Source organism: Polyergus mexicanus, unplaced genomic scaffold, assembly GCF_030449975.1.
Source record: "Polyergus mexicanus isolate NDT 795.1 unplaced genomic scaffold, iyPolMexi1.0 SCAF_4, whole genome shotgun sequence".
Taxonomy (NCBI): Eukaryota; Metazoa; Arthropoda; class Insecta; order Hymenoptera; family Formicidae; genus Polyergus; species Polyergus mexicanus.
Genome location: NW_027223324.1, coordinates 11102744 through 11120433, shown reverse-complemented (window position 1 = coordinate 11120433; position 17690 = coordinate 11102744). Strand labels below are relative to the sequence as shown.

Genomic DNA, 17690 nt, shown 5'->3' with positions numbered 1-17690 from the left:
GTCTTATCAAAGCTTATATCTTTTCTTTGTAATTTTTTTTTAAGATATGTAAATAATTGGCGCCTGTCGATTTCGCAGACTGTACTGCGCGGCAGATGTTACTTCTTTATGCTTGTTCGCCAGAGGTGATCTTTGAAAATATTCTACCTGTACAGATACAATAGGGATGCACCTGCGTTCCAGTGCCGTCTGTGTGCGTTTTACGTTAGACACCCGATGAGTAATGAAGGGATCAGGTAAAATTTCAAAGCGTCCCTTTAAATCCGGTTTGTCAAGACATCGGAATGCCGGAAAACATTTCCATCTCAGGTCAGATACGAGACGTCTATTGTACTTCCATAGAAAAGCTTTCAAAGATACGCGCCGGACTTTTGATTGAAATAATCGTTGGATCGAGTGCATTGTCTTGAAAGAAACATGAAATCAAGATTCTTATACCTTTTGCTAAATAAGTTATGAAAATTCATATAAAGAAACTTAAAGGAATACATTCGACATACTCGTATACAGAAGATAAATTTGTACCTTATTCCAAGTATTTATACACCAAGTTGATACATATGTGTGTATGTGTGTGTGTTCACTCTTCATATATATAATTGACTGAATATCAAACTGACATTAACTTCTTCAAAATAAGGGGAGATTTCACATACACCAAAAATAGAAAATTTTCCATGAATATGTGTAACCAATTTATCGAGAGACAATTCCAACTATTCTTCATTAACAAGCGTAAAAAAACACTCGACCGAATTCACAAAAGACAATTCGATGAATTTAGGTTTATTACTGTGCGATGTAAATCGAACTTTTTTGTGCATGAACATGAAAATTCTGTTTTACCCATAACGTGGGTAAAACAGAATGGGGCTAAAAAGTATCAAATTCCACCGGTAGATGTTGCTGAGTGCGCGGAGACTGACCCGACCACCGATGACGTAGCGGCGCTTGCGGCTACATTCAAGCCGCATACCGCATCCAGTAGCGCGTAATGTATACATCGGTGAGAAGCGCGTAATCCGCAGTGGAATAGAGAAAAATCGATGGCCGGAACGAGGTGTGTCGGCGACGACGGTTTCGAAATTTGAACCCTCTCGTTGCCCCGAGTACAGAAACAACGTTGGTCGTGTGATTTCGCGAGAAGATCCAGAGAGATTATACTTTGATCTCACACGGCCGAGTCGTCGCTGCCGCCACCGCGTGAAGTTAATCGCGGCCACGCGTGTTCACCAGGTGAATATTATAATATTCGCCTCGCGAGTGATTGGTCGTCCTTTATCATCATGATACTCGAAAACATCTCTCAGTTTGGCAATCGCGTCAAAAATGTTTGCGGCACGAATGTCCAGCGGAACCCTCGCGTGACGTATCGGATCAGAGTCTGCAATCCGGATTAGACGCGATGATGCGACATGCTGAACTGCTGGACAAATCAGGTAATTCATCATGATGTTTTATAAATATTTTAATATCGTAAGTATAATATTTTGTTTCGGTAATCTATAGTGGTCAAATATCATGATAACTAGCGTAATTAATAATATATTATTATTAGAGCGAATAGTATAATTTATTAGCGGTGCAAATTAATATTAAGCGAATGAGAATTTAAAATTAAGATAACCCGATTTCTCTTGTTTTTGTAGCGATGAATCGATTCTCGTGTAATTCGACTCCACGAGAAATATTGTACAATTTATTTCATCGCAATCCTAACAATGTATTATGTAGAATATATTTTTACTTTTTGCTATCTGATATTTATTTCGCAGATGAAAAATATGATAGAAACATTCTTATAAATTATATTTTAATATTATCTTAATATTATATCTTTACATATGTATATAGAGACAATCAAATATCAGTCCATAATGCAATAATCAAACGTAAATATTTTCTTGCGTACGTTATATCAAATTTGTTGTTTATTTCTCATTGCCTGTGTGAAATGCATCATGATCTTTTCTTGATTTTACATATGCATGATTATGTTAATTAACAGACGTCAGAATGAACACGCGATATAATTATATCGCACACTATTTTAACAAGCAGTTATCGCGTAAAATTATTGGTACGTAGCTAAAAAATAAAAAATAATTTCTGTTTATATTTGCTTATGCGATATTTGCATATATAATACTTGTTTCATTAAAGTTTTATTACATACATAGTATCTTTCAGATCTAAAATGTGTTATTTGTAATAAATTAAAAATAAAAAGTGTCTGATTAAGGGAAATTTAATTTAAGGATATCAGAAAGTCGACGAATCAGAATACACATATATCTACTGGATAGTAATTGAATATTTTACTGCGCGTGCGTTTGAATATGTATGATATACAGGGTGTCCTAGACCACCCGTACACCCCTTTTCTTTCAAAAACTAAGCATTTTAGAGAAGAATGTTTTCAACAAAAATTGTATGGTTTTGAGAGGAACATAAGATGGTGTCATTGGTTTGAGGTCAAGTCAAGGACACCTTTAATTTCTTAAATGGAACCCCCTATTTTTCATTACATATTTTTGTAGCTTATCTCGAGAGCTTTCCAAAACACTATAATAAAGTATTTTTTCTCATTAAGTACTTTTGGAGTTATTTTATAATTTAATCTGACATATTTTGATATAAAAAATAAAATATTTCGTAAAATATTCAGTTTTCAATAATCTTATCGTAATACTTTTATGTACAGAATAATGAGACAAATCAATTAGTGCCAAAAAAAAAACAAATAATTATTTTAAAAAATACATTGTAAATAATTTTCTGAAAAACAATTATTTTTTTATACCAATTGATTTGTCTCGTTATTCTGTACATAAAAGTATTACGGTAAGATTATCGAAAACTGAATATTTTACGAAATATTTTATTTTTTATATCAAAATATGTCAGATTAAAATATAAAATAATTCAAAAACTACTTAATGAGAAAAAATACTTTATTATAGTGTTTTGGAAAGCTCTCGACATAAGCTATAAGAATATGCAATAAAAAATAGGGGGTTCCATTTAAGAAATTAAAGGTGTCCTTGACTTGACCTTAACGATGCTATCCAACGTCAATCCAATGACACCATCTTATGTTCCCCTCAAAACCATACAATTTTTGTTGAAAACGTTTTTCTCTAAAATGCTTAGTTTTTGAAAGGAAAGGAGTGTACGGGTGGTCTAGGATCACCCTGTATATGCGTAGTTATGTTCTAATTTTGGAATATAGACGCCTCTTCCACGACGGTTTATATAATATAATGTTACATTACATTATTTTTCATATCTGAAAATAATTTGTTAGTTACGATATTAGAGAACGACTTTGCTGTCGCAAGCATTATTTATATATATTATGTGTAAAATGAACATATTTTATATTTATTGCGTAATTAGCACATAGTAAATTAGACAAGTAAATAGACAAGTATGTCACAAGAACAAAAAACTAAGTTAATAAATTGATCAATTAAATTTAGCAACTAAATAATGGTTGCTAGAAATTATGCATGAAAAAAATATTTATTTTTATTTTCTATTTATAGCTCACGTGAAATTAATACTTCTTTTTTTTTTCCAGATATTTTCGCGAACATTGATTGTTAAATTTCTACGATAAGTGCTATCAATTTGTGTGATCGAATTAGTTCCATTAATTCGGCTAGATATATTGTTTGCCCAAATTGTTTAGGTTTCTCGAACGACGTTGTTTAGTGATTAATAACAGATATCAATGCCACACATTGTATTTATCATATAACACAGAGAATCATGATGGGATCGTAGTTGCAACTTTGTGATTCAACAGCTCGGTGAGTGAAAAATGTGAAATGGAAACCTTGCTCTATAAACTGGACATCACTTATCATCATTTCAAAGTACATTTTCATTCGCATTATTAGTTACGAAAATATGCTCGCTGTAACCGCAATGATAATAATTATCTATTCTTTTTCTCTCTTCCTTTAAACATCTCTTTCTGATCCACAATTTGGACAATTCGCTCGTTAAAGCTAAGAAGATATACATTGCGATAATTTGATAACCTTGCGATCGAATATACATGAAAACACGACGCGATGAAAATATCCCGACATTTGCCCGACTTACACCCGAAGAACCGAAACTCATTAAATTTTACTGTAATCTTTCCGAAATTTATATCACTGATATCGTGCAGAACAATATTTTTTTTTATTCTTCAATTTACAATTTTTATCTTATCATATAAAAGTTTTATTTTTTATAAAATTAACAAACTTTATTCAAGTACGCTTATATTTTATATATTTTTTTCTGTTATAGGATATATAATCTTAATTCAATTTAAATTAATTGTAAAAGATTACTTTAAAAAGTAATTGTTCAAGTTTACTGTTATGTGAGGTTTAAAAAGGCTTACGATATAGAGGAATAAATTTGTTGGGAAAAAACTGCGAACTCTTGTCTCTCGTGGATCGTTTTTGTGTTCTAATGTTATGACATCCAAGGAATCAGTATATTTGTCATATTATAAGTTCAAAAATTAATTTTGATTTAATTTTCAAGATTGTAAATAGTTTACACAATCTCGTTTATGAATTATTTTCAATTAGATTGTTTTAATAGGATTTCAATTCACAAAAATTATAGAAAAATTCAATATTGGAAATTAAAGTTATAGCTAAAGCATAACTTTCTTTCTAGGTTACAGAAAAAATAGGGCGCTGTGTAAGGGTGATGCTATTTAACTTTTAACACCGTGTGTCCCGGCTATCTTTTTATCGATGTCGTATGTGGATAGCTTGGATCGATAAGGAACGACCGATACGTATAAATGTTATGTAGGAAAGATATTCTCGATATAATATTGTGTAACTTGAAAGAAATGCGATTGTCTCTGCAGAAATACATCGCGATAAGTCCTTTTTCTGTCTTACATCTCATCGAGATTGCTTGGTCGGCATCAATTAGAAATAATAATAACGAAGACCCGCGGTCAAGAGAGAGAGAGAGAGAGAAAGAGATATTGAATACATTTCATATCTTATTGTTAGTGATATCTCAATGAAAAGGAAAACGAATTTTGTTTTACTATGTAGTATGCATTAGTCACTCATTACTTCTGAATGACGTTTTAATAACTGTCAGACAGAAATTAACTGTGAAAGATAAAGCATCAATGCATCTCCTTCTCTTTGTCTCGTATCTCTATATTCTTCTAAGAAATCTCTTTGATTCTAGAATGCAGGAAACTAATTATAGGAAAGTTGTACTCCAAACGCATCGTACCATGACGGTCGTACCGAGAGAATTAATATCTCGCGACTGAAACTATCCTCGTGAAATCGCCATTCATCGCGCGGCCTTCGGATACGCGTCCGCTTCCGCGGAAAAAGCGATCGCGCGCGTGGTGTGCACGCTTTAGTACGACAGTACGACGCCGACCGTCGCCGGGTAAGGAGTAACTTCGTTGTCGCGTTTCGTAAACCTTCGTCGATCGGCAAGGTTTTGCGTTCTTCCTTAATCGGCCATGGTTTCGACGAGACGCAGGAAAATCAGCTGATAAAACAAACAGAATTGAAGCGCCCTTTTGGGAAGGAAGGGGTACGGTAATCATATGTATCTCTTTGCAAAAAGTTTTTTTTTTATTTTTTAATCTTTACATATATCCGATTTCCTTTGACATTCTCATGTGAAAACGGCCACGTCGTGGATAGCAATTTGCTTATTGTATCGATCCGCAATTATATCCGTCTGAATATCGAAGAAGATACAAAGTGACAGTGTGATTGACGGTCGGAAAATAAAAGGGAAATGAGAAAAACGTGTTGCGCGTACGTCGGAAAACTTTCTAAGATCCTCGTCACGATTCGCGTGACGCAAATTATATTACTTGAATATCGAAGAAATTTATCGAATTTAAGAAGCGATAGAAAAAAATCTATATCTTTCAAATTTATTAAATATTAATTTTATATTTATGAGCAAAAAATAAATTTGGAATTCTTTTTTCAATAGAATATTTTGGAAAACGATTTTATAATTTTTGTAAAATTTTATTCAATGAAAAATTTTTTTCACATGGGTTCTATTACATGAGCGTATTTACGTTGCAAGTTTACTTTTCCCCTTTAGGATTAATATCGTAATGGCAGTAACTGTCGCTCCAGTAATTCGTCATCTGTTTATTTACGTCATATCGTGTAGACATTATTGCATAACTATATGCCATACGGTAGGTTGAAGGATACTCGGGATAGATTATCGTTGAAAATTCTTTTCGGGATAGATGCGAGAAGTTCCACACCGGTAACATAATTTTGGTCACGTGCGTTCTTTTCGATATTGCATAAGTGACGTAATTGTCGGTGCATTAAACGGAGCACGCGATAGCATTTGATTCATCAATTATCCGCCTGAGAACTTTTCCAGAGGGGGAAAAGTTCTGTATTTCGTAAAAGCTGATACTATTAATCTGGTTGTGAAGTGGGAACTAACATAATCAATATAATTAATTTTTTGATCGTATATCTGAATTGACGAGATATTTCAATATTAAGATTAAATATTTGATCTTTGTTACATATAATCAATGATAATTTAGTAACTTTTTGGGGGGAATTTGCAAAAATTGCGAAATTATGTCTGATTGTTATCTCATATCTCTCTCTCTCTCCATAAGATTTTATTACAAAAGCCACCGATGGGCATAAATTTATCACCTAGATAGTATAATCTGATTGCGCGCGTATTTTAGTCTGCCAAGATTGGCAAATATTCAAAAGACGCGGCTCGCATAAGAAATCTTCATCAAAAAATCATTGTTGTGATATTTTCAATGTGATTTGTACAATTTTTTTATTGAAGTTAAAGCTCAATTTTTTTATGTTTTGCATCAGTCTATGAAATTATGGTTGCATATGTATCCTGCATTCTTAGATGTGGAAATAAACGGTGATTTGCAAGAAAAAAACCAATCTTAAACTCAAAATTTATCGGACTTGTTTGTTACGCAATAAAATTATCGAATTATTGAAACTTTTCATCCTGTGATGCATTTTAATTTATGTTCGCGTTAAGTATACGCGCAATTTCAAATATTTCGAAGTAATTATAAATAACAATTGAATGGGATAAGTCGTATTTTAATAAGAACAAGACATTGTCTAGAATAAAAAAAAAAAAAAATTGAGGACACGACCAATTTTCTGAGCAAAAAATATCTTTTAAATATATGATACTACCATAATATCACACATTAATACATGATATATAATATTATATTTGATATCTATAAAATAAAACAAATAAATTCTTTATAATAATTATTTTATTCTTTATTGCGAAAATATTAAAGTAAACTAAATCTTTTCAAGTTGATAAGTGAGGAATAATTAAAAAAAAAAAAAATAAATAAACATACGATATAAAAGAGATAATGAAGTTATCAATCTGCATTTTTTTTATTAAAATACAATATTTGAATAATATATTCACAATACGGCGAGACACGAATACTTTACGAATCACGCTGAATCATGTTGAGAAATTACAACGACATAATAAAACATTTTGTATGCTGTAAGAAAACGGATGTAACGAACGTATATGCGTTATATAACTATCGATCTCTGTAGCAAAAATGCAACTGCATATGTTGCGCGAAATTATGCGAAGTATGTATTATTTACATTGACTAAAATTCGAGATGATATCTCTGTGGGATTCGCACGTACAAAGGAAGATCGGGTAACTCTTCTGTCCTCCGAGAAAAAGATTCATAAATAATACATAATACGTAAAATGAAAGATAGCAAGAAACTCGTAGGGAAGAGAATTTTTGCACGAATATAATATCAGATGGATAAAACGAGAAAATCTAATGAACAAAATCTTTTTTTCAATTCATTAATTAAAAAATATACTCTATTTATTAATTATTGTAAAATTACAATCTGACATAATTTGATATATATTATATTATTATATATTATGAAATTAATATGAAAATTATTAATCAATACTGATTATATTGATTCATTGCTCGCCGGCTAATATTTAAACACAAGTGGCAAATATTATAATTATGTACAAAAATGGCGTAGACGTCATATAGAGTCACGTTTATATATATCGGATTAATGAATGTAATAATTGTGCGTAACATCACAATTAATATACCGCGCGCGAAGTATAAGTCAACTCGTAACAACGCGGGTTAAATGCTGAAATAATTGATGTGTCAAATAACAGTTGATTCCCATAGGTCATTTTTAGCGAATCATCCGTTGAAACTGATTACGATTGATAACATTCGTCTACAACGTGCATTTTATTTTAGATATCGACATAATCAGATTTTCCAGGATGATCGCGCGATATCAATCACATTATTGCAGAAATATTAATGCATTTACATTTGTCGTTGATATATTTTTCCTTTTTTCGCGATAATCAACATGGTATCATTGTCAAAGATGGCGAAGAAATATTTTTCGTCGACTTATGTTATTTTCGTTTACATTATACTTAAATTACAAATTAAACAACAATTCTTTGATTAAAAAATCAAAGAAGAATTTTAATTTCTAGCCATTTCTCCGCGGGCTCGGATATAGCCTCTCTATACAAAGTTCTTCTTTATATATCTGAAAATTATTCAAGATGCTGCGATAAATGATCATATTTGAAATTAACTTCACATTCGAAAGCATCGTAAATCGTGTTTATCATTTTTTCCTATTCCAAATATTATTTATCGCTTAAGATAAAAAAAGATAAGATAAAATTATGCATCATCTGCGAAACGTCATCAAAAATAGACGAATAAAATTCTGCGGAGTTGATTCAAGTTGACGGCAATTCTAAGATTATCATTCTGAAGACGATGGTCAGAAGTTGGAACTGGCGATATATGCTTCGTGACTGACTTACCCAAGTTAAACCGCTGGACTTCTGGACGTATTCTTTTATTTGCTCTCTTTGGGATTCAAGGCATATACGAAAAAAGATGAAAGAGAAAGAGAATCCGATAAAAACAGGAAAAAGATGATTCAACAGACCGGTATATGCCGCGTGATATATTACTTTAGAGATAAAGATATACGACTTTAGAAATAAAGTGTATTCTAACTTGTATCTGCATGGGTACATGTGTGCGGAAAAATTCAACTTATCATAAACTTATTGCACATAGGATACTTGATAATCTCTAATATGCTACTCTTTCTCATTCGCGTTGATTAATTGGTCTCACAGGGTTATTGTAAATCTGATATGTTTCGTAGAACATAAAGATTGATATTTGACACAAACAGAATATAAAGATTGATATTTGATACAGGACAAACAAAGAATCAAGTGCCCATTTCGTGCTAGAGTTGACAACTCGTCGATCAGTCAAATCTCTCGTGTGCGTCTTACAACCGAATTCCGTTCAGACGCTTCGAATCAGCCTCCTACTGCGAATAATCTCCAATTAAGAATAGAAGCTACTATGCGAAGCATCGACATTGTTACAATCTCATTAGACTACAAAGTACAAATATATATATATATATAAACGCACCTGTTTACGATATTGTGAAGATACGCGTTTGTTACATTACAAAATCATATATAATCGTATGTTATATAATGCCAGACATAATAAATTTAACGATTTTTAGCTGCGCGTGTGCGTGTGTCTTTAATATTGTATATCACGCCTTTTTAAAATAGCGCTTACGCACGATCCAATATTTATACAGCTTTTAACACATATAGAGACGATATATATTATAAAAAGTTAAAAACGTAGATAAAATATTAAATATCGAACGTAACTAAAGTTTCATTTCATAGAGATACATTTAATTAATTGCAGATTGATATTTATATGTTCTAGTTTACAAAACTTTTATCAGATACAAGATACATAATTAAATATTTATATAATATAGATACAACATTGGATATATGCAAGATATAATTAAAATTTCAAGTAATAAATTAAAATGACAAACGTGAGAAAAAAATTGCGAAAAATGTGTCTATTAAAAAAAATAAAAAAAATAAAAAAAAAAATAAAAAAATTAACATCTTTTGCGTCGCATATTATGATAACTTCTTTACTTATTCAATTTAATGAGATACTATTCCTATTCCATACTGATAACAAGAATAGACATATTATCATAGATATCCAATTCTAAGTATTCATGAATGTTCTAGAAATGAAATTCTTACAAATAAGATACGAGATAATTCTACTAATATTCATTCAAACGATAAGAAATATAACGATAATAATTTCTTCAATATTTTTTTTCCGATAATGGTATTTCTCGTGTGTATATTGTAAATTACATTGTCGATGTCCATTGATCTCTGTCAGCTGTCCCTCACGTAAGATACAACGAATAATAAAGTCGCTATTGCTCCTATCTTTGGTGATATGCAAGAGTATGTAAATCGATCGCGAATATTTGTACGCGATGTGAATAATGGCTCATTGTTACCTAAGAAAATCTCTTACACTTAGTGTCAACTATATCGATCGATGTCGATAGCGCGCAATAATCATGTCTTTGATTCCTCCATATTCTTCTGAGAAATTCGATGAAAGTTCCCGTAATTTTTTTCCTTCGAATATGCACGTGAATCTGATAAATACAAAACAACAGTGTTTCGTGCTGCCGAATATTTTTCATTTCTGTTATATGTGTATATATAATTTCACCTTCATTTCTCATCTTTTTATTTACAATATCTCTCAAAGCAGTCCTCATCCTCATAAAAATATTTATTTCAGTTTTAGCCTGCTCTTTTGCGTAGAAATTTATTTAACAATGCGATAATCTTATGGTAAAATCTATATTGGACCCACTGTCAATTCTTGTCTCGGACGACGATCTTCACGAATACATGATGCCGCTCTATTCTTAACCCATAAGCGTCGTAATGAAAGTGGATCATGGTAGTACACGGTACAAATTAACGAGACGTTCCCTTCGTTTATTTGCGGAGCAGGTTTTCTCGAGTAGAAGCGACGGGTAATGACGAGAACAAGCTATACACATAAATGGATCTTGATAGTGTATATACATCCTATTAACTACGCTCTTTTCAACAACCCTTTCTACATTTTCGTACAGTAAATCGCCTGCAAATGTGAATGAATAAAAATTTAATTTTTATTCCAATATTATATTTATTCTTTACTTTTTCAATACATTATATTTATTGTTAATATATTTTTATATTTACATATTTTCATTTTTATTTGTTAACTTTTTAAATTTATTTTTTTAGTATCTTTTTTTTTTTTAATACTCTTTCTTTTTTTAAAGGCTCTTTATCGGGTGACCAGAATATTTTTAATCTCAATCGGCGTAGAAGATTTACGATTTATATCACCGTAATTGTGTTGGGTGGACCGGTTAAGCGTTAGAGAGTAGGAAACACGTCGTTAGCGAAGGTCGCTTGCGAAAACGAAGGTTAAGACTTTTACTTTATGGCTTAACCGTCGTTTATCTTTGAGATGTTTAAGATCTCACACTTCCGATGACCCGTAACAACGTGACACGCGATCGATATGTTCGAGATCGATTCGATTAATAAATTCTTCATTACAACGTAACGATATTTTCATATTAATCGCAGCGGGGATATTTCTGATCATCATTTATTACGATGATACATTTATAAACCGCAGCGTCATTAAAAAAAAAAAAAAAAAATCGATTCGATGATCAAATCTTTTCTCAATTACTAACATATGAGTTATGTTGGATATATTTTCAAAATTATGTGTTAGTAATTAAAAAAGAGATAAACAAACTACGAATATTGTGAGATATATTGCGCAATAATCTATTGTAGTACGTGTAAAAAAGTCGATAAGATCATTCGAGACACTCTTTTTTTTTTTTTTTAATGACATTGCGGTTTATATCGTCGTAATAAATGATTCATGGATTCGTGACTTATTGCTTTGAAAGAATTACTGCAAATATTTTTTTATATTGCATTGCATACTTTATTTGTAATGCTTATTGTTTTACTATTAACTTATTGCAACAAGAGAGTCATTACAAAATTATCATATGTGATATTTTTATAATGACTCTCTGGTGAAGGATCGATTATTTTCTCGCACATAATGTCGCATAATTTCGCATAAATATATAATGAAATAGTAAAAAGATACTAGTTCATTTATATATTTATGCGAAATTATGCGAGATTATGTGCGAGAAAATAATCGACGCCCCATAACGATAAGCGTCTTTTGCTAGTTACAAGAATGATAAATGTTGAAATTTCTGACGCAATTACAAATTAGTTGCGGTATCAAGGAAAATGCTACACCCGACTATATTACTACTTTGCAATTTTGCGCCGACGTACTATTAAAATGTCATACACGCAATATTATGTAATCATGTTTATAATAAAACATAATCATCGTTTTGTAACTCTCTTTGCAGCACTCGAATAGACCGACGAGTGTGAATCTGTTCGAATCGGAGACGCAAGAAAGAAGAAAAATGCAGAACGGATTTAAGATTGACGATGATATCATTTATAAAGATGTTGTAATCATAGGTAAGTATACGAAATATCTTAGAATCTTGTTTTTTTTTTGTGACACGATGATTTAATAGCTTGATTAATAAAAGGGATACAAAAATAGCAATGGAATAAGAAATATATTCTTCGGAATATCACATTTTATATCTTAATTTATTGCAGATTGAGTGAAAAAAAAAAAAAATTGCTTTAATTTTTCAATATTTTGACAATTTCTTTATATACATATATTTATATAATTTGATATTAAATCGACGAATTTTTTGTCTCTATCGCCGATATTTGAAATTAATATTCACTGTGAAACTAGAATTTTTTATTATAAGATTGATAGCATGTAAACTTATCAATTCGCTGGAAAGATCATACGATTTTACACGACCTTTTCCGATCCTTAGGAAACGGACCCAGTGGAATATGCCTATCATACATGCTCGCGGGAAATTGGCCTTACTATACCGGCGAACCTCATCCTGGTGACGATATGCTGACGGCGCGACTGCGGTTCTGTATGACAAATATCGGCAACGAGGATCGCGGCAATGCGCATTCGGATGATGCGGTCGCCAACAATCGGCATCAATGCGGCAAGTCTGGCGGCGGCAGAATACAAGGAGGCAGTCTGGCGCGCAGCACACGTTGCAAACTCGAATGCCTGTCATCTGGCATCGAGGGCAGGGGCGGAGGTCGACCATTGGCCCTTCTCATGGACCATCTGCAGCACCCGTGCGTCGATGCCGGCCTCGATGTGGCCTCGCTCCTCGATTGGCGGTCCGCCGATGAGTATCCCGAACATAGAATCGTGGACCACGTTGTCCTTGGCAAGGGTCAACCCGGCGGATCCTGGCAAGTATGTGCTATCAAATGTGACATTTCTTTCTGTATATAATTCTGCAAATAAGAAGACGAAGATTTTTTTCTGCGTGAAGTAAAACATAAATAAATCTTGATAAATAAGAAAAATGGTAAAGCTGAAAATATAATTAAATTCAAGCAATATCTTTAGCTTTATTCTTAGCAAATTAACTTATTAAGTTTCTTTAACATGATTATCTCTAGTTTATGGACCCTAATGTGCTGACTCTCAGTCTGAGTCGATGGATGTCTCTTCCCGATCTGGATCTGAGGCATTGGGAAAAACTTGTCGAGGCCGAACAGTTACAAGAGTCGGTTTTAATCGCTGCGAGCGATGTATATACGCGACCAGAAAAATTAAGCGTTTGCAAGGCGTCCAGCCGGATTTCCGTAGGCACTGTAGCTGCTTATTACAAGGATTACGTACGCAGAAAAGGCTTGAAACAATATTTTCGATGGTGCGTGTTTAAAATATTTGTAAGATGAATTCGTTATTATGTAACGTTACGAAATTTCACGAAAGCGATCCGCATTGTAGCGGAACTACAGTTACTTCAGTAAGATCGGATTCGGATTCGCCCGAGAGTGAGGGAGGATACAATTGGTTTGTGGACGGATACGAGAACAAAAGTGGAAAGCGATTTCGGTATCGATGTAGAAGAGCGGTCCTCGCGACCGGCACGACCGATTTGTCTAATCATTTAGGCATTCCGGGGGAAGACACGCATCCCGACTGGGTGACGCATGATCTCAATGATCTTGAGACGCGATTGGAACGTTTGGTCAATGAACGTGGTATGTAATCACAAGATTATAGATTATCTTCTTTTTCACGATTACAATCGATTTATTTATCCGCGAATTATATAATTCATTTTCAATTTGTGGTCTCATTTGAAAAATTATTAATTGTAGGTCCAACCGACGAGCAGATGCAACCGGTGTTAGTAGTTGGAGCTGGTCTTAGTGCGGCTGACGCAATTATGGCCGCACGTTTTCGAGGGATACCCGTGTTGCATGCGTTCCGCAATTCATCGAGCGAATGGGGCAAAGAAACCGCCGAGAGAATAACTACTAGTTACGATCGACTGCAATGGCTGCCGAATTCCATATATCCGGAATATCACAAGGTATACCAGATGATGGCTGACGGAGGTACAAATTATCCTCTGTATAAATCACTGCCGGGATACACGCTCATTAATCTCGGTGAGAGTCGCGAGGACGAAAACATGAATACAAAAAGAACAGTTACCTTTTCCGCTCCGGACGGTCAACTACACACGTTCGAAGTATCTATTGCAGCTATACTTATCGGTAAGCATATATCCCAACAGAAACTGGACACCTAATTATTTCTTTATTTCTGACAATATGAAAAAATATATATTATAAACGCAATTTAAATGGTTTCGGAGAACGTATATGGTGCAAAGAAATTTTTTTGTCTAAAGTCATGTTTTTCAGAATTCTCAGTATCCTCATTATCTTTTTTAAATGAAAAAAATCAGTCTTTTCTTGCATATCATAGTTAACATTAATATATATTGAACCATAAATAATGACATAACTTTGAAATGATTTTAAATTTCAAAATTTGGAGTTAAAACATATTAAAATGCTAAATTACTTTTTATTATTGTTATTATAAATGATTATACAATATATAATTAATTATAAGTAAATCAGAAAACTTTCTGGATAAGAGTAAGAGATGAAATGGGAAATTGTTGAAAACAATGATAGGGCAGCAGAAAATTTAAGAGAGGAAATGGGTAAAGAGATCATTTTTTCTGTATGATAGTAGAGCTTTTATATATTTAGAACTATCCATACAAGATGTAATGTTGCATTAATGAAAAGATTATGGTGTCCACAGAATGTATTGAATAATTTCATTTTAGGATATAAACCAGATTTATCTTACTTGGAAGGTAACGGTGCGGGGTTGGGTAAGCTCGCGGACAAGCCGATTGATAGTAAGTCGAATCCGATTGAAATTGATGATTTCACATACGAGGTGACCAAGGCGCCGACAAAGGGACTTTACGCCCTGGGACCTCTAACTGGTAACAACTTTGTTCGCTTTGTTCTGGGCGGTGCGCTTGGAATTCTTGCACATATCCTGTGCACCACAACATCTGAGAAATCTGTCAGCCATTCATGCGAACCGATCGTGTCTTAGCAAAGTTGTTTTATATACAAGCGTATTGAAATAATAGGATTGTGTGATTTCTACTGCTCAATTCATGTGAATGCTGAAAAATTACACACAGTTCTAAACATTTAGAAGATTAATTTAGGTAAAACGGTTTATACAGACTGTTAAAATTATTTTTGTATAATATTGTTTTGCATATGTTAATCCTTCATAAGAAAATTTAACTGATATTCAAGTGTGTCTATCATAACTATTTAATTGTTTCATCAAAATATCTTATAAATCAAAATAAAGAACAAAGAGGTCAATGTTTATTGGTTGGATAGCATATAATGTAAAAGAAGATAACAATTTAGATGCTATCTTATTGTTAAATCTGTTTTAGATCCATTTGCGTTTCTTAACATTCCATTTGATAAGAGAATTATTTATAGAAAACAATAGCAATGATATAGTTACATAATTCATCATCTACAATTGAAAATTACACGCGATAGCCTTTGTACAAATATGCCACTCCTCATAAAGTAAATGAAAATATAACCTGTATCATAACTAGTTTTATAAAAAATCAGATAATATACAACGAAACTCTTGACATACATTCTTTCCGAATTATTGAATATGTTTAGGATTATTCTTTTAATGGATAATTAAACTGAATATCTTTTTATGCACATCTACTTGTACATACATTATATGTATTTTATAAATACTTTTAATTATTTTTATTTTTATGTGTGGAATTATATGCTCTTACCAGAGTAATCGAACTGTTGCATTAACATATATGCGCATTTCAACATTTTACATTATTATTTTTAAAAAATTTGTGAATGAGAGAACAAATTTCGTAAAGCGAATTCAGTCATTATTGTATATTAATTTTTATGTAACATCTTTAATTTGCTGTAATATGCCTTTTTTATTAATAAGCTGTGATTACTCTTTAATAGATTTAAGCTAATGCCCTATTATTAATGTATCTTATAGTATCTCAGTAATACCACTTATTTAGTACAAAATATTACTGTTATTACTTAATATTATTTTTATTACTCAATATTATTTCTTATTTTTTATTACTTAACAGTGCTTATTTATACTTAATTTATATGCTTACTATGTTGTTTGCAGTTTATATGATTTTGTTTATGATATGCGATATATATACATACATTACATTAAGTTTATTTTATTTAAAGATGTATGTTAAAAAAAAAGAAAAACATTCTACTTTTTGTATCTTTATTATAATTTTTATATAGTGAATGATATTCCATTAAAATGCAGAAAATATTCTTTTTTCATATCAAAAATATACAATGTATATAAATTAGTATGGTACATTATACATACTGTAATAATAAGCCTAATGTATTTAACATAACAATGTTACAACAAATTTGTAATTAGGAGCAAAGCAAAGTGCTATAGCGTATACAAAAAATGAAGTGTACATTGAAGAACCTGTTGATTTGTATAGCGTAGTAACATATACGTAAAATTTTTAGAAGTTTTATTGATATAAAAATTGTGTGTGATATACTGATTAAAGAGTTAGACAGAGGGATAAAGCATACATATAAATATAACGAAAATACTTATAATACACATCTGTGATAGGAGGTGCAATGTTCAAAAAGTTGCAATGAAATAGAAAAAATTAAATGGAACAAATCTTGAGCGCATTATATTTAGTTGTAAATACATATTTTTACACATAAGAATTATTGATTTATATATATATAAGAAGAAATGTGGTTCTGTAAAAAAAAAGGAAAATAAGAATGATTGCTCCTGTTCCTTAGAGGATTTGATAGAGTACCTGTTTATCCTTGAAAAGGATCCCAACAGATCTTAAAATACCTATCCCTAATTTTTAGAAACATAATCTGTAATATTTTATGTATGGATTCTATATATATGTATTATATATACAAAAAAAAGTACCACATATATCTCTTAACCACTCATTTTTTTATTATCATGGAATGATCTTGTTTAACAATTGTGGACATATACACAGTCTAAAACAGTTTACAATACAGATATAAAAAATCGTACTGCAGTATTTTCTATCGATATATCACATGTAAATAAAAATAGCTATAAC

General features: G+C 31.9%; 1 protein-coding gene across 4 annotated transcripts; it reads left to right on the top strand.

Moving 5' to 3' along the window:
* The first annotated feature begins 994 nt into the window (after positions 1 to 994).
* Positions 995 to 17650, top strand: LOC138932569 (oxidative stress-induced growth inhibitor 1). 4 transcript variants are annotated; one of them, XM_070294507.1, is made up of 8 exons: positions 995 to 1439; positions 3584 to 3815; positions 12456 to 12573; positions 12957 to 13408; positions 13618 to 13871; positions 13952 to 14208; positions 14329 to 14730; positions 15318 to 17650. In XM_070294507.1, exons 3-8 carry the CDS (start codon positions 12516 to 12518, stop codon positions 15596 to 15598), a joined length of 1704 nt encoding a protein of 567 aa, XP_070150608.1. In that variant the 5' UTR covers positions 995 to 1439; positions 3584 to 3815; positions 12456 to 12515; the 3' UTR covers positions 15599 to 17650. The 4 variants fall into 4 exon arrangements, with proteins under 4 accessions (XP_070150608.1, XP_070150606.1, XP_070150605.1 ...); XM_070294505.1 differs by lacking the exon at positions 3584 to 3815 and having other exon boundaries at positions 15348 to 17650; XM_070294504.1 differs by lacking the exon at positions 3584 to 3815.
* The last annotated feature ends 40 nt before the right edge of the window (positions 17651 to 17690 follow it).

Coding starts and splice junctions, on each gene's coding strand:
- LOC138932569 (XM_070294504.1), top strand. CDS start 1,416: ATGCTGAACTGCTGGACAAATCAG. Junction 1,440..12,455: donor TGAACTGCTGGACAAATCAG/GTAATTCATCAT, acceptor CTCTCTTTGCAG/CACTCGAATAGACCGACGAG. Junction 13,409..13,617: donor AACCCGGCGGATCCTGGCAA/GTATGTGCTATC, acceptor GATTATCTCTAG/TTTATGGACCCTAATGTGCT.